The 20,934-nt window shown below is 39.9% G+C and overlaps 4 protein-coding genes across 4 annotated transcripts in view; 2 read left to right on the top strand and 2 right to left on the bottom strand.

The window, feature by feature from the left end:
* The window catches only part of sdhb (succinate dehydrogenase complex, subunit B, iron sulfur (Ip)), a 3,974-nt gene extending 147 nt beyond the window's left edge, over positions 1-3,827 (bottom strand). Inside the window, exons 1-8 of the mRNA XM_063910872.1 lie at positions 3,677-3,827; positions 2,812-2,945; positions 2,140-2,225; positions 1,839-1,975; positions 1,250-1,366; positions 1,051-1,152; positions 820-942; positions 1-415 (exon numbers count right to left, since the gene is read on the bottom strand). The exon at positions 1-415 is cut by the window's left edge and continues 147 nt beyond it. Coding sequence (XP_063766942.1) covers positions 335-415; positions 820-942; positions 1,051-1,152; positions 1,250-1,366; positions 1,839-1,975; positions 2,140-2,225; positions 2,812-2,945; positions 3,677-3,748 — 852 coding nt within the window. The 5' untranslated portion in view covers positions 3,749-3,827 and the 3' untranslated portion in view covers positions 1-334. The remainder of the gene's footprint in view (positions 416-819; positions 943-1,050; positions 1,153-1,249; positions 1,367-1,838; positions 1,976-2,139; positions 2,226-2,811; positions 2,946-3,676) is intronic.
* Positions 3,506-6,419, top strand: mrpl20 (mitochondrial ribosomal protein L20). Its single transcript, XM_063910873.1, has 5 exons — positions 3,506-3,630; positions 4,169-4,458; positions 4,731-4,841; positions 5,048-5,125; positions 5,229-6,419. Exons 2-5 carry the CDS (start codon positions 4,372-4,374, stop codon positions 5,400-5,402), a joined length of 450 nt encoding a protein of 149 aa, XP_063766943.1. The 5' UTR covers positions 3,506-3,630; positions 4,169-4,371; the 3' UTR covers positions 5,403-6,419.
* A 1,048-nt stretch (positions 6,420-7,467) lies between these two features.
* Positions 7,468-13,684, top strand: atad3 (ATPase family AAA domain containing 3). The gene is made up of 16 exons (XM_063910379.1): positions 7,468-7,764; positions 8,286-8,362; positions 8,467-8,568; positions 8,687-8,746; positions 8,826-8,895; positions 9,652-9,817; positions 10,204-10,273; positions 10,892-11,047; positions 11,135-11,191; positions 11,273-11,398; positions 11,490-11,614; positions 11,739-11,790; positions 11,936-12,006; positions 12,119-12,286; positions 12,626-12,734; positions 12,897-13,684. Exons 1-16 carry the CDS (start codon positions 7,572-7,574, stop codon positions 13,365-13,367), a joined length of 2,073 nt encoding a protein of 690 aa, XP_063766449.1. The 5' UTR covers positions 7,468-7,571; the 3' UTR covers positions 13,368-13,684.
* A 1,226-nt stretch (positions 13,685-14,910) lies between these two features.
* On the bottom strand, positions 14,911-20,264 carry ssu72 (SSU72 homolog, RNA polymerase II CTD phosphatase). Its single transcript, XM_063910380.1, has 5 exons — positions 19,993-20,264; positions 18,935-19,078; positions 16,795-16,934; positions 16,492-16,610; positions 14,911-15,883 (listed from the first exon to the last, which is right to left on the bottom strand). The coding sequence occupies exons 1-5, from the start codon at positions 20,070-20,072 to the stop codon at positions 15,782-15,784; spliced, it is 585 nt and encodes a 194-aa protein (XP_063766450.1). The 5' UTR covers positions 20,073-20,264; the 3' UTR covers positions 14,911-15,781.
* Between the last annotated feature and the right edge of the window lie 670 nt (positions 20,265-20,934).

Below are 20,934 nucleotides of genomic sequence, written 5' to 3'. Positions count from 1 at the left end.
TCCCCGTTTCATTGATGTGCAGCATCCCGTCTCTCAAATGCACAAACACACACACAGTAGCGTTGTAGATATAAATACCTCTGTTATGGTACATGTAAGACTCAGACACACACTCTCTCGTGCATTCATACTGTACATGTGCGCTTCATTAACACAAAAGTCCTCCAACCACACAAACCCACACGAACCATTAGAGCGGAGTGCAGTCTGCGGAGTGTGGCGGTGGAGCCGATTGGTGTACTGGCCCTTCAGACCTCAAAAAGCATTTTTTATTAAAAATCAATATATCATTTTATCAAGGAGGGAAAAGTTGTACAAGAGGACAACTGAGGTTTCAGACGGCCACCGCCTTCTTCTCCTTGTATGTGGCCATCATCTTCTTGATCTCAGCTATCGCTTTTCCTGGGTTCAGACCCTAGAATGAGGAGCAGACAGACGAGGCAAATGCAGTGAGAAAACAGCACAACCAGCACGATATATGTATTTGAAGTATTGTTTGATTTTGAACAATCAACATGCAATTCTGCTGACGAAAAAAAAATATTGATATTCTTTTGAATGTTAATCTTTAACTAACTACCAAATCTCTCTTTATTTTAAACCAGGAACAGCAGACAACATTTCGAGACATTTTGTTTTTCTTTTCAATGCAGCCTTTCTTTTTTCTGACTCCACTGATATCTTGGCTAAACTAGAATGACTGCAATGCAAAATATAATATGATGACCGAAATCGCTAAAATACCAGTCTCAGTGTTTAAAGGGCAGGAGACTTGAGCTGTGTTGCGCTGTGTGGCTGTGAATGTGTACACGCAGGTACCTTGGGGCACGTCTTGGTGCAGTTCATGATGGTGTGGCAGCGGTAGAGGGAGAAAGGATCCTGCAGCTTGGCCAGACGTTCCTCCGTGAACTCGTCTCGGGAGTCAATCATCCAACGGTACGCCTGAGAGACAAAACAATGCAACCCATGAGCTCTTCATTCGTGGTATTTTTTAAATACAAATTCAGAATTAAGAGTCATTTGCATCAATACTTTTGTGTGGACACACACCTGCATGAGCACAGCGGGGCCGAGGTATTTGTCTCCGTTCCACCAATAGCTGGGGCAGCTGGTGCTGCAGCAGGCACACAGGATACACTCGTATAGCCCGTCCTACACAGGGAAGAAGGAGTGCTATTTATTTTCATGGGACTTTTGAGGGCATTTGAAAACTTCAATATGTTACCAAAAATTAAAACCAGTGGGGTACCAGTTTCTGTCTGTCCTCCACCGACTGCAGGTACTGATTCTTCCCTTCGCTGGTCTCATCCTTCTTCTTCAGGTAAGGTTCGATGGACTTGTACTGGGCGTAGAAGTTACTCATGTCCTGCAGCGACACAGTTGGCATATACGTCAGAAGGCAAATTTATGGAAAAAGGCTTCAGCAAAGCACTGAAGAAAAGCTGGTGTTTGTTTAAGTGTAAAAAAACGCTCCTAAAACTTTTGCTTGGTTAACATAGCGCCAGGAATATATGTATTTGTAGAGTGTGTAGTTTTAGTCATGAGTCTATAAATCAAGAATGTTATTTCAATATAGGCATATATAGCCTATATTATAGCTAGGCAATCTATACAGCAAATGTACCACGCACATATATATCCTGAATAAATTAAACAAAAGACTGAATGAAAAGTCGTCACTCATTGTCCGTTTAGTGATGTTTGGGTTGAGTAGAATCATAAGTGAATGAAAAACTCAGAGGCAAACAGATTTGGGCAACATTGCTGGACATGGTTGTAGAGTAGCACCTGTTCTCAGTGGAGTCAGTTAGACTCAGTGATGGTGGACAAATACTCACAGGTACGAGATCCTTCACCACATACATGTGTGGCAGAGGGTAAATCTTAGACGGCTTGCTAGTGTTGGTGTCAATCTTGTTGAGACAGGCAAGTGTGTTCCCTCCATTAATGTTCATGGCACACGATCCACAAATACCTGAAAAGAAGAATGTATTTAATTTCTGAGACAGGACAATTTGAAGACAAAATGTGTTTTGTATCACAATAGTGGAATTTTTTTTATTTCGGAAAAGAAGAGTTATGAAGACTGTCATGCTATGTTTCTGTAAATTGCTTTACCCTTGCCTCCATGTTACTGACCTTCTCTGCAGGAGCGGCGGAAGGTCAGAGTCGGGTCCATCTCATTTTTGATCTTGATCAGGGCATCGAGAACCATCGGGCCACATCTATATGTAAAAGAACAAAACCAGCTAGTAAGTCCATTAGGTCAAGACATGAGTGTAAAATATCTCTGATATGTTTGACTTGTCTAAAAAGTTTCAGATTGTTTTGGCTTCCAAGCATTTTTGTTTTATTTTTGGCTGCAGTGTCATGTTAACTGAGGTAAGATGAGAGTGTCTCCAAGCTGATTAGATAACAGATAATTGAGAGGATTGGAAATATGCCAGACTCTTAGATCCACTTAAGTTAAATTTACCTGGAGGCTGTTCTCAATTAAATAAACATGCCCCCGGTTTACACGTGATCGAGTACTGCTTTGAACTAACGAAGAGATTCGCCTCCCACAATGCAAACAAACCTAATCAGTTATTAGCAGTGCCTTTTTTTTTAAAAAGTGTCATAACATAATAAAGGATAAGAGAAGATTTGTTCTGAGAGACTAGAGAACAGATTCAGCTTCACTTCGGCCACCATCAGAAGAAATCAGCAAAAATTGTTGTGAATTATTACTTGCGTATTTAAGTAACTTAGGATTGAAAAACCCAGGTAGACACACTTCTTTGCGGCAGAGGAAAGAGCCGTAACACTTACGTGTTGAGGTCGATGTCGTAGGTTTGCATGCGGGGTTTGTCCCCTGGAGTGTCGGGGTCCCATCTGTACACCTGGAACTTCTTTATTCTGGGCTGAGCTGCTGGAGCCGCTGCTGTCTGGGCATACCGCACCGCCTGAGGGCAGGGACAAGGGGAGGAAATAAAGGTTATTTGAGACTCTTTTCATTACACACTGAAAAAAATGTCTCTACTGCAATAAAAAGAACATAACAAAAACATTGTACTTCACTCGCTTTTCTCAATATCAGTGGACTTTCTGTGATAAAAATGTATGCAATAAAATATAACATTGACCCTAAACCACTGCATAAGTGAACGCACAAAAGCACACATTATAATTTCTTGACAATATCCATCAGTCACGATATTAAAACCGGGTGCATGGCATGGTTAATATAATACATGAATCAACATTGTCTGGTTATTTGACTGAATTATATACCTCAAACATGTCAAACCTTTTTATTATAAAGTAGTTATATTAGCTAGTTTACGTCACTATAATTAGCTTAACATTGTTTACATGTTTGTTTTGCTCATTTCCTGTCATGTTTCCTGTTTACGTGGACATTACTCGTCTGCATTTAAAGATAAACAAATACCATACAATAAAGAACAACTGTACAGGTTGTAAGTGATTGTTTGTCAGTCCAAAGTCAGGTGACAGTGAGGGCTAACTAGTAGCTGGACTACGTAACAGGAGCTTCAGAGCATAGACGAAGCCTCCCGCTGTCAACATGGAGTGCGTTGTTGCTACGATGTGAGAAACGCGATGACAGAAGCTCTAACTGAACTTACGGTTAGTTGAGACGGTTTCTTTATTATACTGTTTAATGTCTACTTACCACCAGTCCTGCAGGAGAGCGTAATGACAAAACCCCACAGCGGCTCAAGGACGAGAGGCAAACAGCCGACATTTTGGATATTCTCTGACCTCCAACGCCTGCTATCCCAGTATGCACCCGGGCTGCGTCATAGCCCCGGTGGGAGCGAATGTTTTGGTGACCGGCGTTTACCGGTCACACAACACCTCTTGGAAGTAGTAATTAAACATTGCATAGGTCAAAAATAAACACATATATGGTATCAATTAACTGTATATATCATAACTAAAAACATACAGTGATGGGAGCACTGTCTCACAGCTTAAATAGCTCTTTTGTTTTGATTTCGCAAAAGTTACTCTGGTGGTTTATAACACTACATTTCATATTGTTTTGAACCTAGATAGCCCTGAAATAATGTTATTTAGTTGACCTCTAGAAATGTTATAATCATCCTTGGTAATGATAGATGATTATATTTCAATAATGATGCAGGCTTTATCTTGTCAGCAGTAGACGGGCGGAGCTTCGGCAGAGGACATCTACGAGACGACCAGGCTTTCAAATTAAACGAACCTTGTGCGCTTGTGTCAGTTGTGGCACGGCGTGTTGGACTCACATAACAGTGAGTATCTTAGCAGTAAAGCTGTGCTAAGGTCACTTAAACGTTTATATTCTGTTAACAAGAAGACCGTGGTGAAGGAGTGCTTTTGAAGATGGTGTTCCTGTCTTTGTCTAGCTGGATCCGAAGCCGTGGACCTGACAGATATTGGAAAGTTCAAGAAATAATCAAACATGCAAAGGTAAGGCCACGACTATTTTCTGGAGGGGAATATGGCTTAAACGGTTATGTCAAACGTTGTGGTGTTTGTAATATTTAAGTCTTTGGGGTGGTTAAATTTGAAATCTCGTTCAAACCAGACCTTCAGTTAAAGTAATTTGCAATGTGTATCTGCTGTGTAAAGATGACCCGTGTTGTTTGAGTCCTCATCATTTGAATCCAATGTACTGCATGGAGCATAAGTAATGGTGGTCATATGGTTTTAGTCATCCCTTCTGTCGCTTCCTCCTCCAGCACTTCAGAGGCAGGAAGAACCGCTGCTACACGCTGGCAGTGAAGGCGGTCAGGAGGGCTTTCGTCTACGCCACCAAAGGTCGGAGGCTCAAGAAACGCAACATGAGGACGGTGAGACAAAACAATACTCAAATATAAAATGTACAGAATTTACAATGCAAGCGTAAACATTTGTTTGCAGAAACAAATTGATTGAAACCTATAGAGGAATGAAAACAATTGTAAATAATGTGCAACATTTAAAACAAAACTAAAAGGATTGACCCCGTTGTGATTTCAATCAACATTAATTGTTTTGGTTTTGCTCATTTATTCAGCTCTGGATCTCACGCATTGCAGCAGCATCACGTGAGCATGGCATGAAGTATCCCGTTCTAATGCACAACCTCACCAAGGTAAGCTGTGCTGAATTCCGCAATGGTGCACCCATCCTCTCTGTTCCCCATGCTGTTTATTTACTCTTTCTGTGTGTGACATTTTTTCTCGTCCTTCATACAGACCAGTGTTCAGCTAAACCGACGTGTGATCAGCGACCTGGCCATCACAGAACCTCGGTCATTCCTCTCACTTGCAAAAGTGGCGCGTGCTCGGCAACAGGAAGGCTTCCGGGCAGCATTGGGTGACGGCAAAGAGCCTGCTGGTATCTTCTCCCGTGTTGTTTTGCTACAGTAAAGGACTAGCTTTAGTTACAGATTTCTTATTGTTATGTGTTTTAAAGAACAGTGGTCGCGGACTATAAAAAATGTTCATGAAACAATTAGTCAGGCACCCACTCCACTAATTTCTTTACAGTTGTTGCTTTGTCTAAGTATGTTTCATACAAAAATACAAAATTCATTTAGTTAAATAGTTAATTTTTGAGTCGCATTATTGTTTACTTGAGTGCTGCCGAGAAGACTTGTAACTGTATGGCAACCCAGAAGTTAGCATCCCCTTGGTTTTCAACGAAAAACTATTGAATGCAGAGCGACGAAACCACAAATGCACATCTCATTACCAGGGTCAGGTCATCATACAGTACGGGGCTGAAAAATGCCTGATCAGAGAGCAGACAATGACATGATGCTCCTGTCTCTGCCTGCTCCGTGTAGGTGTAGGTAAAAGGGATACAATATATTGCTCAGGGACACTCTAGTGTCTACGAATGACTGACCTTGAGGGTTTCTCTGCTATGCTCACCTTCACCCATTCTGCGTTTTTGTGTTGCCATGAAAACAGGTTAAACAAATGTAGATGCCTTTTCCTTTTAAGTCTCTTTCTGATAATTCCAGCCATGGCCAATTCTTGAGGACTTTTCTAAATTCTTTAAAGGTGTAGGTAGAATAGTTGTGTGCACTCTTGTATCATAACAAGGATATTGTTATAGTCCAAGATGGCAGATAAAACTGTAATTGTTTGTCTACTTTCTGTCCGCTTTGGTTCCGCCACTGTTCTAGCTACAGTGTTACAAGAAAATACTTCTACAGTTGCCCTAAGTACCTCCAGTATCATGATGAGCAATTTCCACAAGCCTCCTTTGCATAATGCAAACTTTTGGTTAAGTTATGATTTGAGGTTGATTGTGAGTTTTGGGAAAAAGAGTGGCCTCAAGTTTGTGTTAATGACTTGTCTCTGTAAATATATATTTTGCCATTTGTTTTGGCAAGGTTGTCCTCTAAATGTTTATTCATTAAACATTTTTGATATATATTCTGTCTTTCTGTCTTCAATTTAAACATGTTAAAGATGTGATTATCGTATATATTTTAATTAGATTAGATATTTTTAGCTCTTATGTTGGCTGCTTTGTGCCTACATGTGTTCTTCTATTATAGCCTTAATTGTACACACTATGCACAATTTTAAAATCTTGAGCAGACAACGTGTGTATACAATTATCTTTATTCAATAAACTCAAGATAATCAAGATGCACACATACAACCAGGTTTCATTTTATATTCCCCAAGTACCGACATGTAGTCTTGATTATTGCTCTTCACTAGACAAATAGTGGTAGAAACAACTCAAAAGTGCACTTGGGCACTGAGTTTAAATTTAAATATATTTCCGTTCACGGAAACATTTCAATTTCAAAGTTAACTATACTTAAGATAAATTTACTATTTCTAAACTTTCTTTGAAAACATAGCTGTTTTTCTGATGAAAAGTTGAATTTCAAGGTATGACACTACACACATACTGTAAATATCTTTTTAATGCATTGTACAACATTAGCACAACCTTAAACATCTAAAGCTTACAATTCAATACACATTAACGGAGCAGTAATATTAATTCCACACATCATATATAATAGGAAAACCTTAGCAGGGAACAACTGACTACACAATGAATACGCTGTTTTACATTTTTACTACCTTTTGCTGATGATTCTTCAGATAGTTTTTAATGTAGGCCATTGCTCGTAGTTTACAATATTTTTAAGGAATAAAAAGAATCTGAATACTTCTTCCAACACTGGATACAAAGCGCACATGCAATAAACTTCAATGACCTTCAATTTACAAAACCAGACACAGCCTGATGCAACCTAAAGGAAACTAAATTTGAGTGATTTCCATGTATTAGGACCCTCTGCGGCTACCGTATACTTTTGGGTGGGACTACATCATGAACTACATGAATGACCTCTACTGAGGACAGGTTGTTGGGACAGCCAATGAGAAACAGCAATACTTGATACCAGCCAATCCTCGCTGCAGTTGTTCAATCGAACCTGTAATCCCTGCTGCATATGCGCAGAAGATTGCAGCATGACACGAGTGTAGTGAAGAGTGCAGTGACAGGTCTCTCGCTCCACACACAAGCGGATAAACTGTGTTTTATTCATTCTCGTCAAAATGTCGTGGCTGTTCGGCCTGAACAAGGGGCAGCCTGAAGTGCCTCCCGGTCTCCCGGTTCCTCCTGCACCGCCTGCCCCGCCGGCTGGAGGCTCCAGCGGCGGTGGAGATAAACCCAAGGACAAATGGAGCAACTTCGATCCCACCGGGCTGGAGAGGGCTGCTCAGGCGGCCAAGGACCTCGACAAGTCCCGTAAGTGTTGTGCATGACCGGGTAGCTAAATGGAGGGTTATCCTGATTATAAGACTGCCCACAGAGAGTCGTGATGCTCCACCATCCAGATCCTCTCCCGTTCCGGTGGTGGTCGCTTCAGTGATGCTGTAGCTTTGGAAATGAGGCCCACACTAACACAGCCAGCTTCTGTAAATGTGAATTAAATGTCAGCTTTGGGAAATGGTTGGTTGATTATGAGAACAACGCTGTGTTTCTCTCACATTCATTCAAACTATTGGACTGGGTTCAAAGGTCATCACCTTGCCATCTGGCATGCAACACCCAAAATGTATTGTTTCTCATTCATGCATTCATAATCTGAAGCATTGACCTTATCTGCTAAGGTAACATGAAGTGAACAGAGAGTAGAGACACACCTGTGAGGATTAAGCGTCATGCAAGCATGCTACATTGATCACTGAAAGTATCCATGTTTAAAAGCCACCGCGTCTCCTACTACCGTGTTGTTGACTCTCCTCTCTCCTCTCTTGTCCACCCAGGACATGCCAAAGAAGCTCTGGAATTGTCTCGAATGCAGGAGCAGAGCACTCAGATGGAGCATCAGAGCAAGATAAAGGTACAGTGGAGACGTGTACTATACTACTTTTTTTCATCTCCAACAGGGAATAAAGGTGATATTATACACTAAATAATACACTCTTGTGTGTTTCTCTGTAACAGGAGTACGAAGCAGCAGTTGAGCAGATCAAAGGGGACCAGATACGAGTCCAAGCGGAGGAGAGGAGGAAAACTCTAAATGAAGAGACCAAACAGCATCAAGCGGTGAGACAGAGAGGCTCTTTATGTTATTTAATATTTTAAGATCAATTAGAAGTATGCTTTAATGTGAACGAGAGAGGTTTGAGTTGCATGGTTATGTTTTTTTTATGTTCTGTTACAGAGAGCTCATTTTCAAGATAAGCTGGCCAGACAGCGATATGAGGACCAACTAAGGCAACAGGTGAGGTCATCTCCCAAATATTGATTAAAAAAGAAAAAGTCTTAAATTGACATATTACTAATATATATTTACTTTACAGCAAGCACTGAATGATGAGAACCTTCGCAAACAGGAGGAGTCTGTGCAGAAGCAGGAGGCCATGAGGAAATGTAAGAGACTTCACCTTAACAGGATCTTGCTTTTGAAGATTTTGAGCGGTGGTTTATAGGGGTGTAACGGTATACGTATTCGTGTTCGCTCACTGACAAGCTGCAGCCCCGTGCACACAGATCTGCCGGGGACAGGGAGCACGGAGTGTTCAAAACGTGCACTTTACAAGGTTCGATGTGGACTACGCTCGTTTGACATAAGTTTTTCGCGTAAACAGGAGCAATCTGTCCAAGCAGCTGGCCAAAAGGCATCATATTCAGACGGAGAATACACAACTTTCTGCCCTTAAATCAAAGCTCTGTTGCCCCAATTATGTGTAAGGTGGGAGAAATACTTAAGTGTAAGTGTTGATTATATTTCACATCATTAATCCAAATCTGTAAAGTAACTAAAGGTATTAAATAAATGTAGTGATGTAAAAGTACACCATTGACCTCTGAGTTACAGTGGAGTGGAAGTACAAAGTAGCAAAACCTGAAATACTCAAGTACAAGTATCTCAAAATTGTACTTTAGTAAGTCTACTTAGTTACTTACTGGAGGTATATGTGTGCTCGCAGCCTAGAATCCACGATATATATATTAAATAAAGCAATTTTAATTACATTTTTAAATTCATTTTATTCTGTTTCCAATTTGTTTAGTTTTTCCCTAAACAAACAAAAATAACAACTAAAAATACCATTAATTCCACAGTTGTTTATGTTCTATCCATAATAACATTCACAATTATTGTTGTTGGATCTTTTTATATAGCGACAATAGAGCATGAGATGGGGCTGAGGCACAAGAATGAGCTCCTGCGTATAGAGGCTGAGACCAAAGCACGAGCCCGGGTGGAGCGAGAGAACGCCGACATCATCCGCGAGCAAATCCGTCTGAAGGCTGCAGAACACAGACAGACGGTCCTGGAGTCCATAAAGTAAGAAACACACAGACCTCTTTAAGATTTTACACTAGTTTTTATGATTTTGGGGATAACATTTTTATATTTTTATTATTTTTTTGCTTCTTCTGCTTAATTCCTGTTTCTGTGCTTACTATTTACACCAAAGCAAATTCCTCGTATGTGCAAACCTACTTGGCAATGAACCAGATTATGAAGCTGTTAAGATGCGTACTGAAAGTTCTTGCTGTCCTTAATCAAGTTACTAGTTCAAACTGAAGGTATTAAAAACGAATACCAATATAAAACTGTAATAAAATAAGTTTTGTGTTTTAGAAGGGATTTTTTTTGTATGTTGAGTAACAGTTGCATCATGTGAATGCCCAGAAGGCATGCTGATGGAGACTTGTATTTGCTTTTAGGACTGCAGGTGCTGTGTTTGGAGAAGGATTCAGAGCCTTTGTGTCCGACTGGGACAAAGTTACAGCCACGGTAAGACTTTTGTTTCCTATCAGAATCAGTTTAGGGAATGATTTAACTATAAATACATAATAGGAGCTGAATTTGCCACTGAAAAAAAGACCTGTCAACTACTGAATCATGTTCCTTTTATAAAAGGCTTCTAACAAATTCAGTCCTGAACAAAAAATAAATGGTTAAAGCACCATTTCATACCGTTGTTAAAAAGAAGTACCAAAAGAACAATCTTTCCATTACATGTATTTGCAAATGATTTATTAAATTTTTAACAAGTTAAAAACAAATCAACGTAAACTCTTAACATACTCATAAATAACAAACTGAAATAAATATTTCATCTCCTAAAAGGGGAAGGAAGAAGTATACACTTTATATTATCCTAACCCTTCTCCACAATTGAATGAACTTCATATTCATCATATATATGCAATGCAAAAAAAAGCACCCCATTGCTTTTATTCATTTTGCTACTATTGCGCCATTTAATTAAGTTCTAGAGTAACAAAACATTTTATTGTTGAAAGTTTGGACTGTCTGTTTCCTGACATGGCTTTGTATTTAGAGGTTTTCCGTGATCCTCAGAGGGAGCATTATTGTGAATGTTGTCTAACTGTTCCATCACACCACCAGGTGGCAGGGCTGACCCTTTTAGCTGTGGGAGTTTACTCGGCCCGAAACGCAACAGGGGTGGCGGGACGATACATCGAGGCCAGGCTCGGGAAGCCGTCGCTGGTGCGGGAAACATCCCGATTCACTGTGGCAGAGGCGATCAAGCATCCAGTCAAGGTAGAAAAATAACCCATTGATCCATTGCTTGTTTTGGTAGCTGCAGATTATGATATGCTCATTTTACTTTTTCTGGTCCCTATTTAGACGGCCAAGCGACTGAAGAGCAAACCTCAGGACGCTCTCGAGGGAGTTGTGCTCAGTGTAAGTGGACATCACAAAACTACAGAGGATGTAACAAACATTTATTTCTAAAGTGATGATGTTAATCTATTTTTCTCCTAGCCTTCCCTGGAGGAGCGTGTACGTGATATTGCCATAGCAACAAGAAACACTAGGCAGAACAATGGCCTGTACAGGAACATCCTGATGTACGGCCCGCCGGGCACGGGGAAAACTCTGTTTGCTAAGGTAAACCTGAGTGCTGAACGAAGACTGATTTTAAACTCCTACTTGTATAGAACATGTCTAACTGTAAGGCGTTTCTTTTTCTATCGAGTAGAAGCTGGCAGTGCATTCTGGGATGGACTACGCAATCATGACTGGTGGTGACGTGGCACCCATGGGCCGTGATGGCGTGACAGCCATGCACAAAGTGTTTGACTGGGCTGGCACAAGTCGACGAGGGTAGGCTTCTTAATAGCTGATTACATTACACACATTTTCCGACAACTGTTCAAACAGCAATACTATCGTCTCTAGATACAAAACCAACAGTCTATCTTATCTTGTGTTTTTTATCCTGTTACAGACTTCTGCTTTTTGTTGATGAAGCGGATGCATTCCTTCGCAAGAGATCCACTGTAAGTTTATTTAATTTCACAGGAACCTAGGTTTATAAAATAAATCAATCTTGTTTTTTGTTTCAAAATCTATGTTCCTATTTTCAAATTACCCCTGATGTGTTTCTGACTACATATTGTGCACCCTTAACTCTTGTTTTTGTAGGAGAAGATCAGTGAAGACCTCAGAGCCACTTTGAATGCATTCTTGTACCGCACTGGAGAGCAGAGCAACAAGTAAGAAATGATTTACATTCTGTACAAATGAAACCCTAAAATGGTGGTCATTTACACATTATTTACCTTCAACTTCCTACTAAGTGTTTTGATTTCTGTGTTTTTCTATCAGGTTCATGCTGGTGTTGGCCAGTAACCAACCAGAGCAGTTTGACTGGGCCATAAACGACCGTATTGATGAAATAGTAAACTTTGCTCTGCCGGGTCCTGATGAGAGGGAGAGGCTGGTGCGGCTGTACTTTGACAAATATGTGCTGGAGCCCGCCACAGGAGGGAGGCAGTGAGTACTATCCCAGAAACACAGCAGTTAAATAGGTCAAGTCGCTGTAATTAGGTTCAGTCCACCATGTTAAACATTCACATATAGATATATTTTATCCTCATTTTGATGACTTGTATTATACTTCATAGAGTTATGCTTGGCTGAAAGTCTGTGCCAGGATAAGGATTAGTTTTAGGCCCTAGACGAATGTAGTGAAATTGCCTGCTGGTCATCTCGATGCATTAACTAACAAAGAAGTAATGGAGGCTGAAAAGTGAGATTGATAGGAGATAGGAGAGGAGGCAATGAACTGAGCTCTCATTAATATGTCCTTGTGTTTTGTTTTTTTTTTTGCAGGAGGATGAAGCTGGCACAGTTTGATTATGGCCAAAAGTGCTCCGACATAGCGAAGCGGACAGACGGCATGTCAGGAAGAGAGATCTCTAAGCTGGGCGTGGCCTGGCAGGTACGTCCCCTCTTGAAATCGTGAATCCATAGTTCCATTGTTTCTTATAAACGGCAATTTAGAATCTTAGTCTCACAGTCCTTTACTTCAAAAATGCTACATCATTTATTTGGTAGAAAATATATTTAAAGACCAGTTGTGTTGATTCATGTTCTGTTTCAGGCGGCGGCATATTCCTCTGAAGATGGCGTCCTGACAGAGGCTATGATTGACGCTCGAGTTGACGAGGCTGTCAAGCAGCACCTTCAGAAGATGGACTGGCTTCATGGAGACGATGAGGCTCAGACCAAGACCCTTACCCCTCCCCTAGCTGGAGCGACGGCCGGCATAGGCAAAATGGGTTTCACTCTGCCCCTAAGCGAGGCCCCAGAGGCTCAGGAGGTGATTGCTCCAGTTCTCGAGTCAATTACAAAACTAGAAGGTGAAAGTGTAGCACCATCTTCAGACAACGACCAACCAGCAGAAGGCAAAAGTGCCAACCCGGCTGGACAGGACTGTGACGATGCTGTCAAAGCTGCGACAGAAGCAGAGAGTTTAGCCCAGCCTGCTGCCCCCACTGACAGTGAAGGCAAAGTGACAGAAAATGAAGACAAAGCTGCATCTCCTCCTCCAAAGGATGGAACTCCAGTTTAAGACTTAGGTTTGTTCGGTGGGCAGCCTGGATTAGAAAGATTAGTGCCCGGCCTTTTTAACTAGTATGTCCGTTTGTCTTAAAGTCTGTTGGACTGTCTGTGACAAAATGAGTTCAGCAAGTAGGAGCAAATAACCTACTAAAATAAAAATGATGCCTGAGACTCTTTGATCTAATATATATTATGTACATTGTAAAAGTGTACTTTACACACCAGATTGTGTGTCTGTAATAATAGTATATACGTGGTATGCACTGTGGAGTGTCTGTTGAAATGATTAAATGCATCTGTGTTTTTATAAACAAATGATCTCATGTTTTTTGGGTAAAGTTGCTTTTGTGATGTTACTCAACCTGTAGCAGAGGTCAAGAATTTTTAGTTAAAATGTTTTTCCGTAAGGGGCATGACATCTTTTTTTTTGTAGTTCTACATAACCCTTATAAAATGCTTATGTACAATTTTAGAAACATACCTTGCAATTAAATGATCAAGCATTAGTAAGGGTTTTCAAAGACCGTATAGTCACACAATGAATCACCTCAGAGAGGAAGAGGTGAGATTGGAGGAGGTAGTAATCCCGTCCTATGGGATTTCATATCTCATACTGACTGCTGGGGGCTTCAGGAAGCTTCTCCTACTGAACAGTCAAGGTTGTGTGACACTGTCCTTGGTTTGAAAAGCCCCATGATAAAACTCCCTGTTGGATATTATAGAATGACTTGATGTTATATGATGTACATGTTCACAGAAATATCCAAACAATCTGGTAATTCCTATCATGAAAGTGATATTTCTATGAGTTTATTCATTTAGCTTGATTTTCTTGTGTGCTCACGAAACTGCAACAAGGTCATGATCCACTTAAAGGGGACCAGCTGCATTGGGAGTCCAACTAAATTAAAGAAAGGCTAACTTCGGTGCTCGGCTGTCTTAAACCACAGCTGACAGTCAGTGATAGGTTTCCAAGTCACAGGCAGATTTACAAATAATCGATTTTTGCTTGGAATTCAGTTGTCAGGGCAACTTTAACAGCAATCTTAAGAACGGTAGAAAGTCACAACTATTGAACTGTCATCTTAGAACCTTAAACCAACGGTTGCTTTAACAATTGCAGCCTTTGAGGGTAACGTTAAGGTAATCTTAATTTCTTAAATCTTCAGCCTACACCTTTTTTTGGTCAGCAAAACTTTGCTTTGGTTAGTTAACATTTTAAAAGTAAAGACGTATTGTTTTTATTTTTGATTTGTGTATTTGAGTTATAGGTTAGAAGGTGAAATGGCTAAATAAAAGTTGGTCTGGTAACTACCAAAGCCAGGCCGTGACTTGGTTTTAATAGTTTTGCCTCACTAATATTTACAAATTGAATATTTTCTAAATCATCTGTCCACATGTATCACTAACATTTAAATTTGACATGAAAATAATCAGGACAGTAACCATAACAGTGGGTAATTGAATGCTAGAAGGTTTTGTGTAACAATACTTATTTTACATGAAACCATCATGAACTTTAAAACACAAACCAAATAAAGAGCCATGACATGTTTCTTAGAGATGTTTGTTGGTTTCTTTAGAGGATTCATATGTACATACAGAAAATCAGGCACTCTGAGCTGAGCTCGCAGTTTGCAAATAATTACAATGTTTCAATTCTTTAACATTTACAAAAGAAAAATACATACTATGCCCTGAAAAATAGCATATCCAAGTTGAAATAGAATCAACATATTATATAGGAAACACACTGGAGGAGAGCCTCAGAGGTCTATGTTTGGTTATCCTTATTAACCCACCCACTTATCCAAACTAATCTATAACATATGGTCGCACAAAAACAAGCATTCAGTTCAATTATTCTTATCCCCATCTGACCCCCCCCCCCCCAAAAAAAAGAGGCAAAAAAAGTACACTTCCCAAGATCAGGAATAAAAAATCTGACATGGGCTTAAATGAATAACAACTATACGGTATATCATCTGGAGGAAACAAAAATCAGCATTCATATGCTGTACTGAAGTAGGCCTAAACCAAAGGGTCTGATGGGGAACCGTCAAGTCATATGGCTCTCCCTGAGGAGACATGGTTGAGTGATTTCACTGGACTGGGATGAAGGGCTGACCAAGGCCTGACCTTGATCAGGAGAAATAAAGGCAGAGCGAGAGCAGCCAGTTCCTCCTCTGCATAGAGGAAAAACACCATCATCCCCATTATGTCCAACAGCAGCCATGTGTCAGGTCATGACCCAAAGCTGCATATGTGTGTGTGTGTGTGTGTGTGTGTGTGTAGTTGTGTAGGCACACAATGTTTATGTATGTCTATCTACTGTGTAGATGACTGAGCAATAAGTGTGTCCATATACTAATGTCTGATTGCTTGTGATCTAGATTTGTGTGCATTTCAAGTTTCTATTGCGCATTAGTAGAAACAGACAGTGTGGAGAAAAGGCCGGTTGCTCTTCTCCTCAAACTCCTGAATAAGTTCATCCATTTCATCCTCCATGTCGTCAGTGTGCTGGATCTGCAGGGACAGAGGAGGAAGCACATTAAACACAGCCTGACTGCAAACTACACATTTTCACCAATAAATACAATTTATATATCTCATTGCACCTTTGCATAGCATTGGGAATTAGCAAATACTTACATTATCAATCAATGTCCATTTTTTCTAGATTTCTTGTCTTTAAATGTTTAAAAGTCCCTGGGTTTGTCTTTAGTTTTCTTGTTTTGTGAGCCAGAAAACCAAAAGATATTCCGTTTAATATGATCAAATACAAGCAAAAGGTGTTGGAGAGGTTAAAAAAAAAACGTTGGAAATTGTTGCATGTAGCATTATTTTGAGTATACAATTATCAAAATAGTTGCCCATTATTTTACTTCTGATCCACTTGTAAATTTGTCTACTCGTTTGCAGATCCATTTTTATTAGGTGACCACTGAAACCCTATTTTGGAAATGGGGTAAATTGGATGGCTGATTATTTCCTTTCAAAAATACTTTCTCATTTTACTTTAGCTATACAGATAAGTTTCCTTTCTAAATCACAATGTCATAGATATGTTTACAGTGCAGCCGTGTTGTACTTCAGTGGTCCTGTACAACAGCATTTCGATAGGTGACACTCACACATTGACACAGCTCACAGATGAGGAAGGCGCCCAGCGTGGCTTCCTCGTGGTTATCCTGAATGTCTACATTGATGACGTGAACAGGCTGTAGAGTCTCCTGCTCTCTTGAACTTAGATCTGGGAAACGAGAACAGAAAAATAATGCAATACAATTACAAGTGAAATTAAAACTTGGGTCTGCCTAGAAAATCATTTTGTGATAACAATGTGATATGAAAGTTGTATCAAAACAGTGTTCTTGCAAGGGAATCTGAAATACCAACAATATCCTTTCAGTCTTTACTTATATAAGAAGCCTCACCCTCCAGCACTTGGTCATAGACTCTCTCTTCACAGGTGATGACCAGGTCAAACTTATCCTTGCAGTTTTGAAAGCGCTCCGGCTTTGATTTGATGCGCTTGTTGCGGTCCAGCATGTGCAGGATGCCATTCTGTGTGTATCTTAAGAGTTGGTAGGTCAAGGAACACAGCAGGAGCGAGAGAAACACTTCAAGGTAATACAACACACTCATCAGACTATCAGAGGCAGGACCTAAGAACAATCAGAAATTGCCAGAAAACACCCAGTGGGAAAAACAAAGATATTAAGTTGTTTGAAAAAGACTGCAGATTCTGATTGCATGATGGGATTCACATCTGAATGCAAGTGTTTGTATGAAACTGCAGCACCCTCTGCTGGTGGCTGAACAAACTACCACTGAACAGCTAGTTTTAAAAATAAAAAAAGTCGATAGAAGAATCGCATTTCCGGGGCAACATAAAAACAGGATGGACTTATAACTAAAAGCTTTATCCGTACTTTTTAAGCTTGATAAATATGTATGAAAAACGAAAAAAATATTTAGTTTATCCAATACTCAATGTTAACAGCAGTCAAAATAAGTATATGCAAGACTCTCTCTACACATGGTCATCCTTCAATACAATGCCAAATATATAAATAAAAAAAGACCAACCACCAAAGTGAATTGTCTGTTATAGTGGACTATGTATTTTTTTAAAGAAATCCATGCAAATGTGCAAGAATACAAGTCGTTTTGTAAGAAGCAGTATGTACACAAATTAATAATACAGAGGATTAACAGAGCAGCTAGTTAACACTTTGTAACATGGCACCTTGGAAATACAGGAATACAGACAACCTACGGAGGGTTATAAATACACACCTGCAATACAGTTAGATTAGAAAGTAAAATTTGGTGAAGCACATATCTCCTAGTTTTGAACAAGAATTTCACAAGAAGCATATTTAACCAGAATAAATTGAGATGACCTTCTTAGACACAGCCCTATGTCTAGATTACTTTAAGTTAACACTGTAATTAGATCAAAATCTAATAAAAACTATTACAGGAATAACAGCCTTAAAATATACAATCAAGGGGAGAGTTTTCAGGGTAGTATGCTACCTGATAGTGAAGACATGGATTATTTTAACTATTCTGAATTTTTTTAAAAAACATTAAAATTGCCTCCAGTCAGTACTTGCTGTGACTAAAAAGATAGTAACATTGCTGAACTCTCTTCGTGGGCCAGTGAGAATACAGTGGAAATGACTTGCTAATATTTTTATTTTCATATCTCCAGCTCCAACAAATTAAAAGGATTTCAGCAATGCGGTCCACAGTTTTAGTGTAGCCGCTTGCATGTGCATTCACAATCTCACTAATGAAATCCAACACAAGTAATTCCTCTTTAAATTTACTTTGAGAGCACTGTAGTCGATGTTGTAAAAAACAAAAATTGCATTTAAGAAAGCAGGAAAACTACCCTCGTTTTGTGAATAACCTTAAATGCCGTGTAGGGATTTTGAGTTTAAAATTCTGCATACCTTTGCCTTTCAGATTAGCCGTGTTTATCTCCGTTACAACATCAATTCAATTAACATCTACAGCAATTAACTATGAAAGACTGAATGAGCCAGTTGAAGTTCACTGCTGGAAATAAGAAAAAAATATTCTGTTTAAATTGACGGTGTTACTGAAGCACCAAAAATATAGTGACATGGCGGGGGAGAAAATGCATTTTAATTAAACACACAGGGAAACAGCATGTGAGGAACAACAGTGTAAACATTTAAGAATCACTCAACAATACTGAATTAGTTTTAAGAAATGTATAATTTAAAGATTTCAGCATAAATATATGATCTTCACCAAATAGTACTTACTGTTGTATTGCAAGGTGTTCTCACAACCCCTGCATATAATAGGTTTAATACAAAGCAAATGTCTGTTACACATTTTAAACATTCCCTGCGTGTGTTTTACCCATCCGTGCAGTCCCATCCGTTGTGCAGATCAAACGCCATGATACCTGCATGTTCTCCTCCATAGATTAATATCAAACACGATACATGTAGATGGGCCATGTCTACTTATCTGGTTTCCTGTATACAGTATGAATATGTGCATGTGGAAAAGTGAGTGAGAAGGGGATACAGTTCCTTGTCCTTGCGGACCAAGTCGTTGTACATCTGTACATATGTTGTTTTGAAGTCATACACATTTGGCTTATCCGGGGCAGGACCGGGTAGTTTCACATGAGACCCTGTCCCAAATGAACGCACATCAAATCCACGTTTGCTGCAGAGATGAAAAGAACAACACAGTAAATTACATACCATTTCTTGCATCAAAATTAGAAAAAAGAAAACATTGCATAAGTCAATAATGCAGTCATCAGTCTCTTTCCATGTCGAAAGTAGTACACAATGAAGTCAGCTTTTGAAGTTGTGTCCTCTAATAAAATAAAAATATATACCCTCAACGTACAACAGGGTGTTTATGGCATAGGCTTAATTAAGACATTGCTGTACACTATAGTGCGTAGATCCATTTCACCTCGTCCCCTCTTCTACACATTTTATTTCAAATTAAAATGATTTTTTTGTTTGTTTTTACTACAGCTAACTGCATGAGTTTGTCACTACGAGGGAATCTTGTCACTTAAATCCTTTTTGAACTACATAAAGTTGCACTACTTTCCAATGAGAAAAAAAGGAGCCATTAAGGATGTGATCAGCTGTAATTGTCTGGCAGTCTTGAACCATCACACACCTCAAGTAGAAGAACTAATAGAACTAGATACAGCCTTTGTACAAGGTGTGAACAGGGGCCTGATCAGAGCTGGTTAACCACTCTAAACTCCAGAAACTGCAGTTGCCCTCTTCCGGAATATTCCCTACAGGGGGGCGCTATAATCAACATGTGGGGAGAAATACCAAAAAACTCCGGCCGGTATTTTTAAACGCCCTTTCCCTGTTTGAAAACAACATCTGTGTGGATTTACGCGATCCCGGCACCTGAAAATTAGTCCTAAATCTGAGTTGAGAGTAGGCAACAGCCCCGGGGCCAACTCTAGCAGCGAGTCCATTGTTTACTGCGCAAGGCCCGACGGACGGTTTGATACCGTTTGACTCATGACAGGATCAGAAAGCGGCACAGATTCGGTTCACTTCACGGAGGTTTTCCTGGTCCTCCTGGTGGTTCTTGATTACCTGAGGATACTGTGCGCCTCCATACTGCGGTTCTGGTTGCTCGAGCACACAACCGCTACACGCAGCGGGTGGCTCGGCATTGCGACTCTTCGGCTGAAAATAATCGAGAAAGGCTGTCTATCTAAATAGTCGGTAGGTCGATCTCTGTGAGGAAGATAAACAACACAAACCCCCCTTTGTAACGCTAAGTACGATAACGCTTCGATTTCAAATACTGTGCAAGCAGCTCGTCTCCTTTAGATGGAGGAAGTTAAAATGGCGGGGCTCGGTTAGTGACTACGGCTTTATGAAGTGATGTAATATGGGGGCGGAGCTTACCGCTGGGCACGCAGAAAGTAGAAGTGACGTGACTAAACAAACATGAAATAGGATCAATCTCAATGTACATCAGGATTGTTGAACAACATTTTGAACTAATTAAAAACTTAAACCAATAATTCGATCAACGTCAAAGCCAATTAAGTAATATTTGAATCTACTATAAGAAAAACAAAGTTCAGCAGACTAAAATAGAATTTCGCTTTTTAGGTTTAGTCATCTTAGCTTTTTCTTCTCCTTTCAGTACCCTGTTTCATACAGGCAAACAGCCTTGGAGCTTTAACATTCTTTCTCCACAACTGTGTCTTTGTATGACCCAGATAGTTGATTGGCTTGCCCCAAACATTCGTAAAACAATCTCTTCTTCAGATAAGAACAGGACAAAGCTGACGCAGTGTCAGAGAGAAGGAAAGATATCCGGGAGTCCATTTTATCAGGCGGAAAGCTCCCTGGAGCCAAGCATCCTTCTAGGAACAGAGGTTGCTTCTACTGGTTATCGAGTGTTGATTATTCCCCATACGAATAATTCAATTTTGCGTAGTAAGCAAGAGAACTAAAGCATTGGTTGTGCAGGAGCTGTATCACTTGTTGCTGCAGCAAATGTCATTGTCAATTTCCAGCCTT

This window comes from Eleginops maclovinus, chromosome 20, assembly GCF_036324505.1.
Source record: "Eleginops maclovinus isolate JMC-PN-2008 ecotype Puerto Natales chromosome 20, JC_Emac_rtc_rv5, whole genome shotgun sequence".
Taxonomy (NCBI): domain Eukaryota; kingdom Metazoa; phylum Chordata; class Actinopteri; order Perciformes; family Eleginopidae; genus Eleginops; species Eleginops maclovinus.
This window is presented reverse-complemented; position numbering and strand designations above follow the sequence as displayed.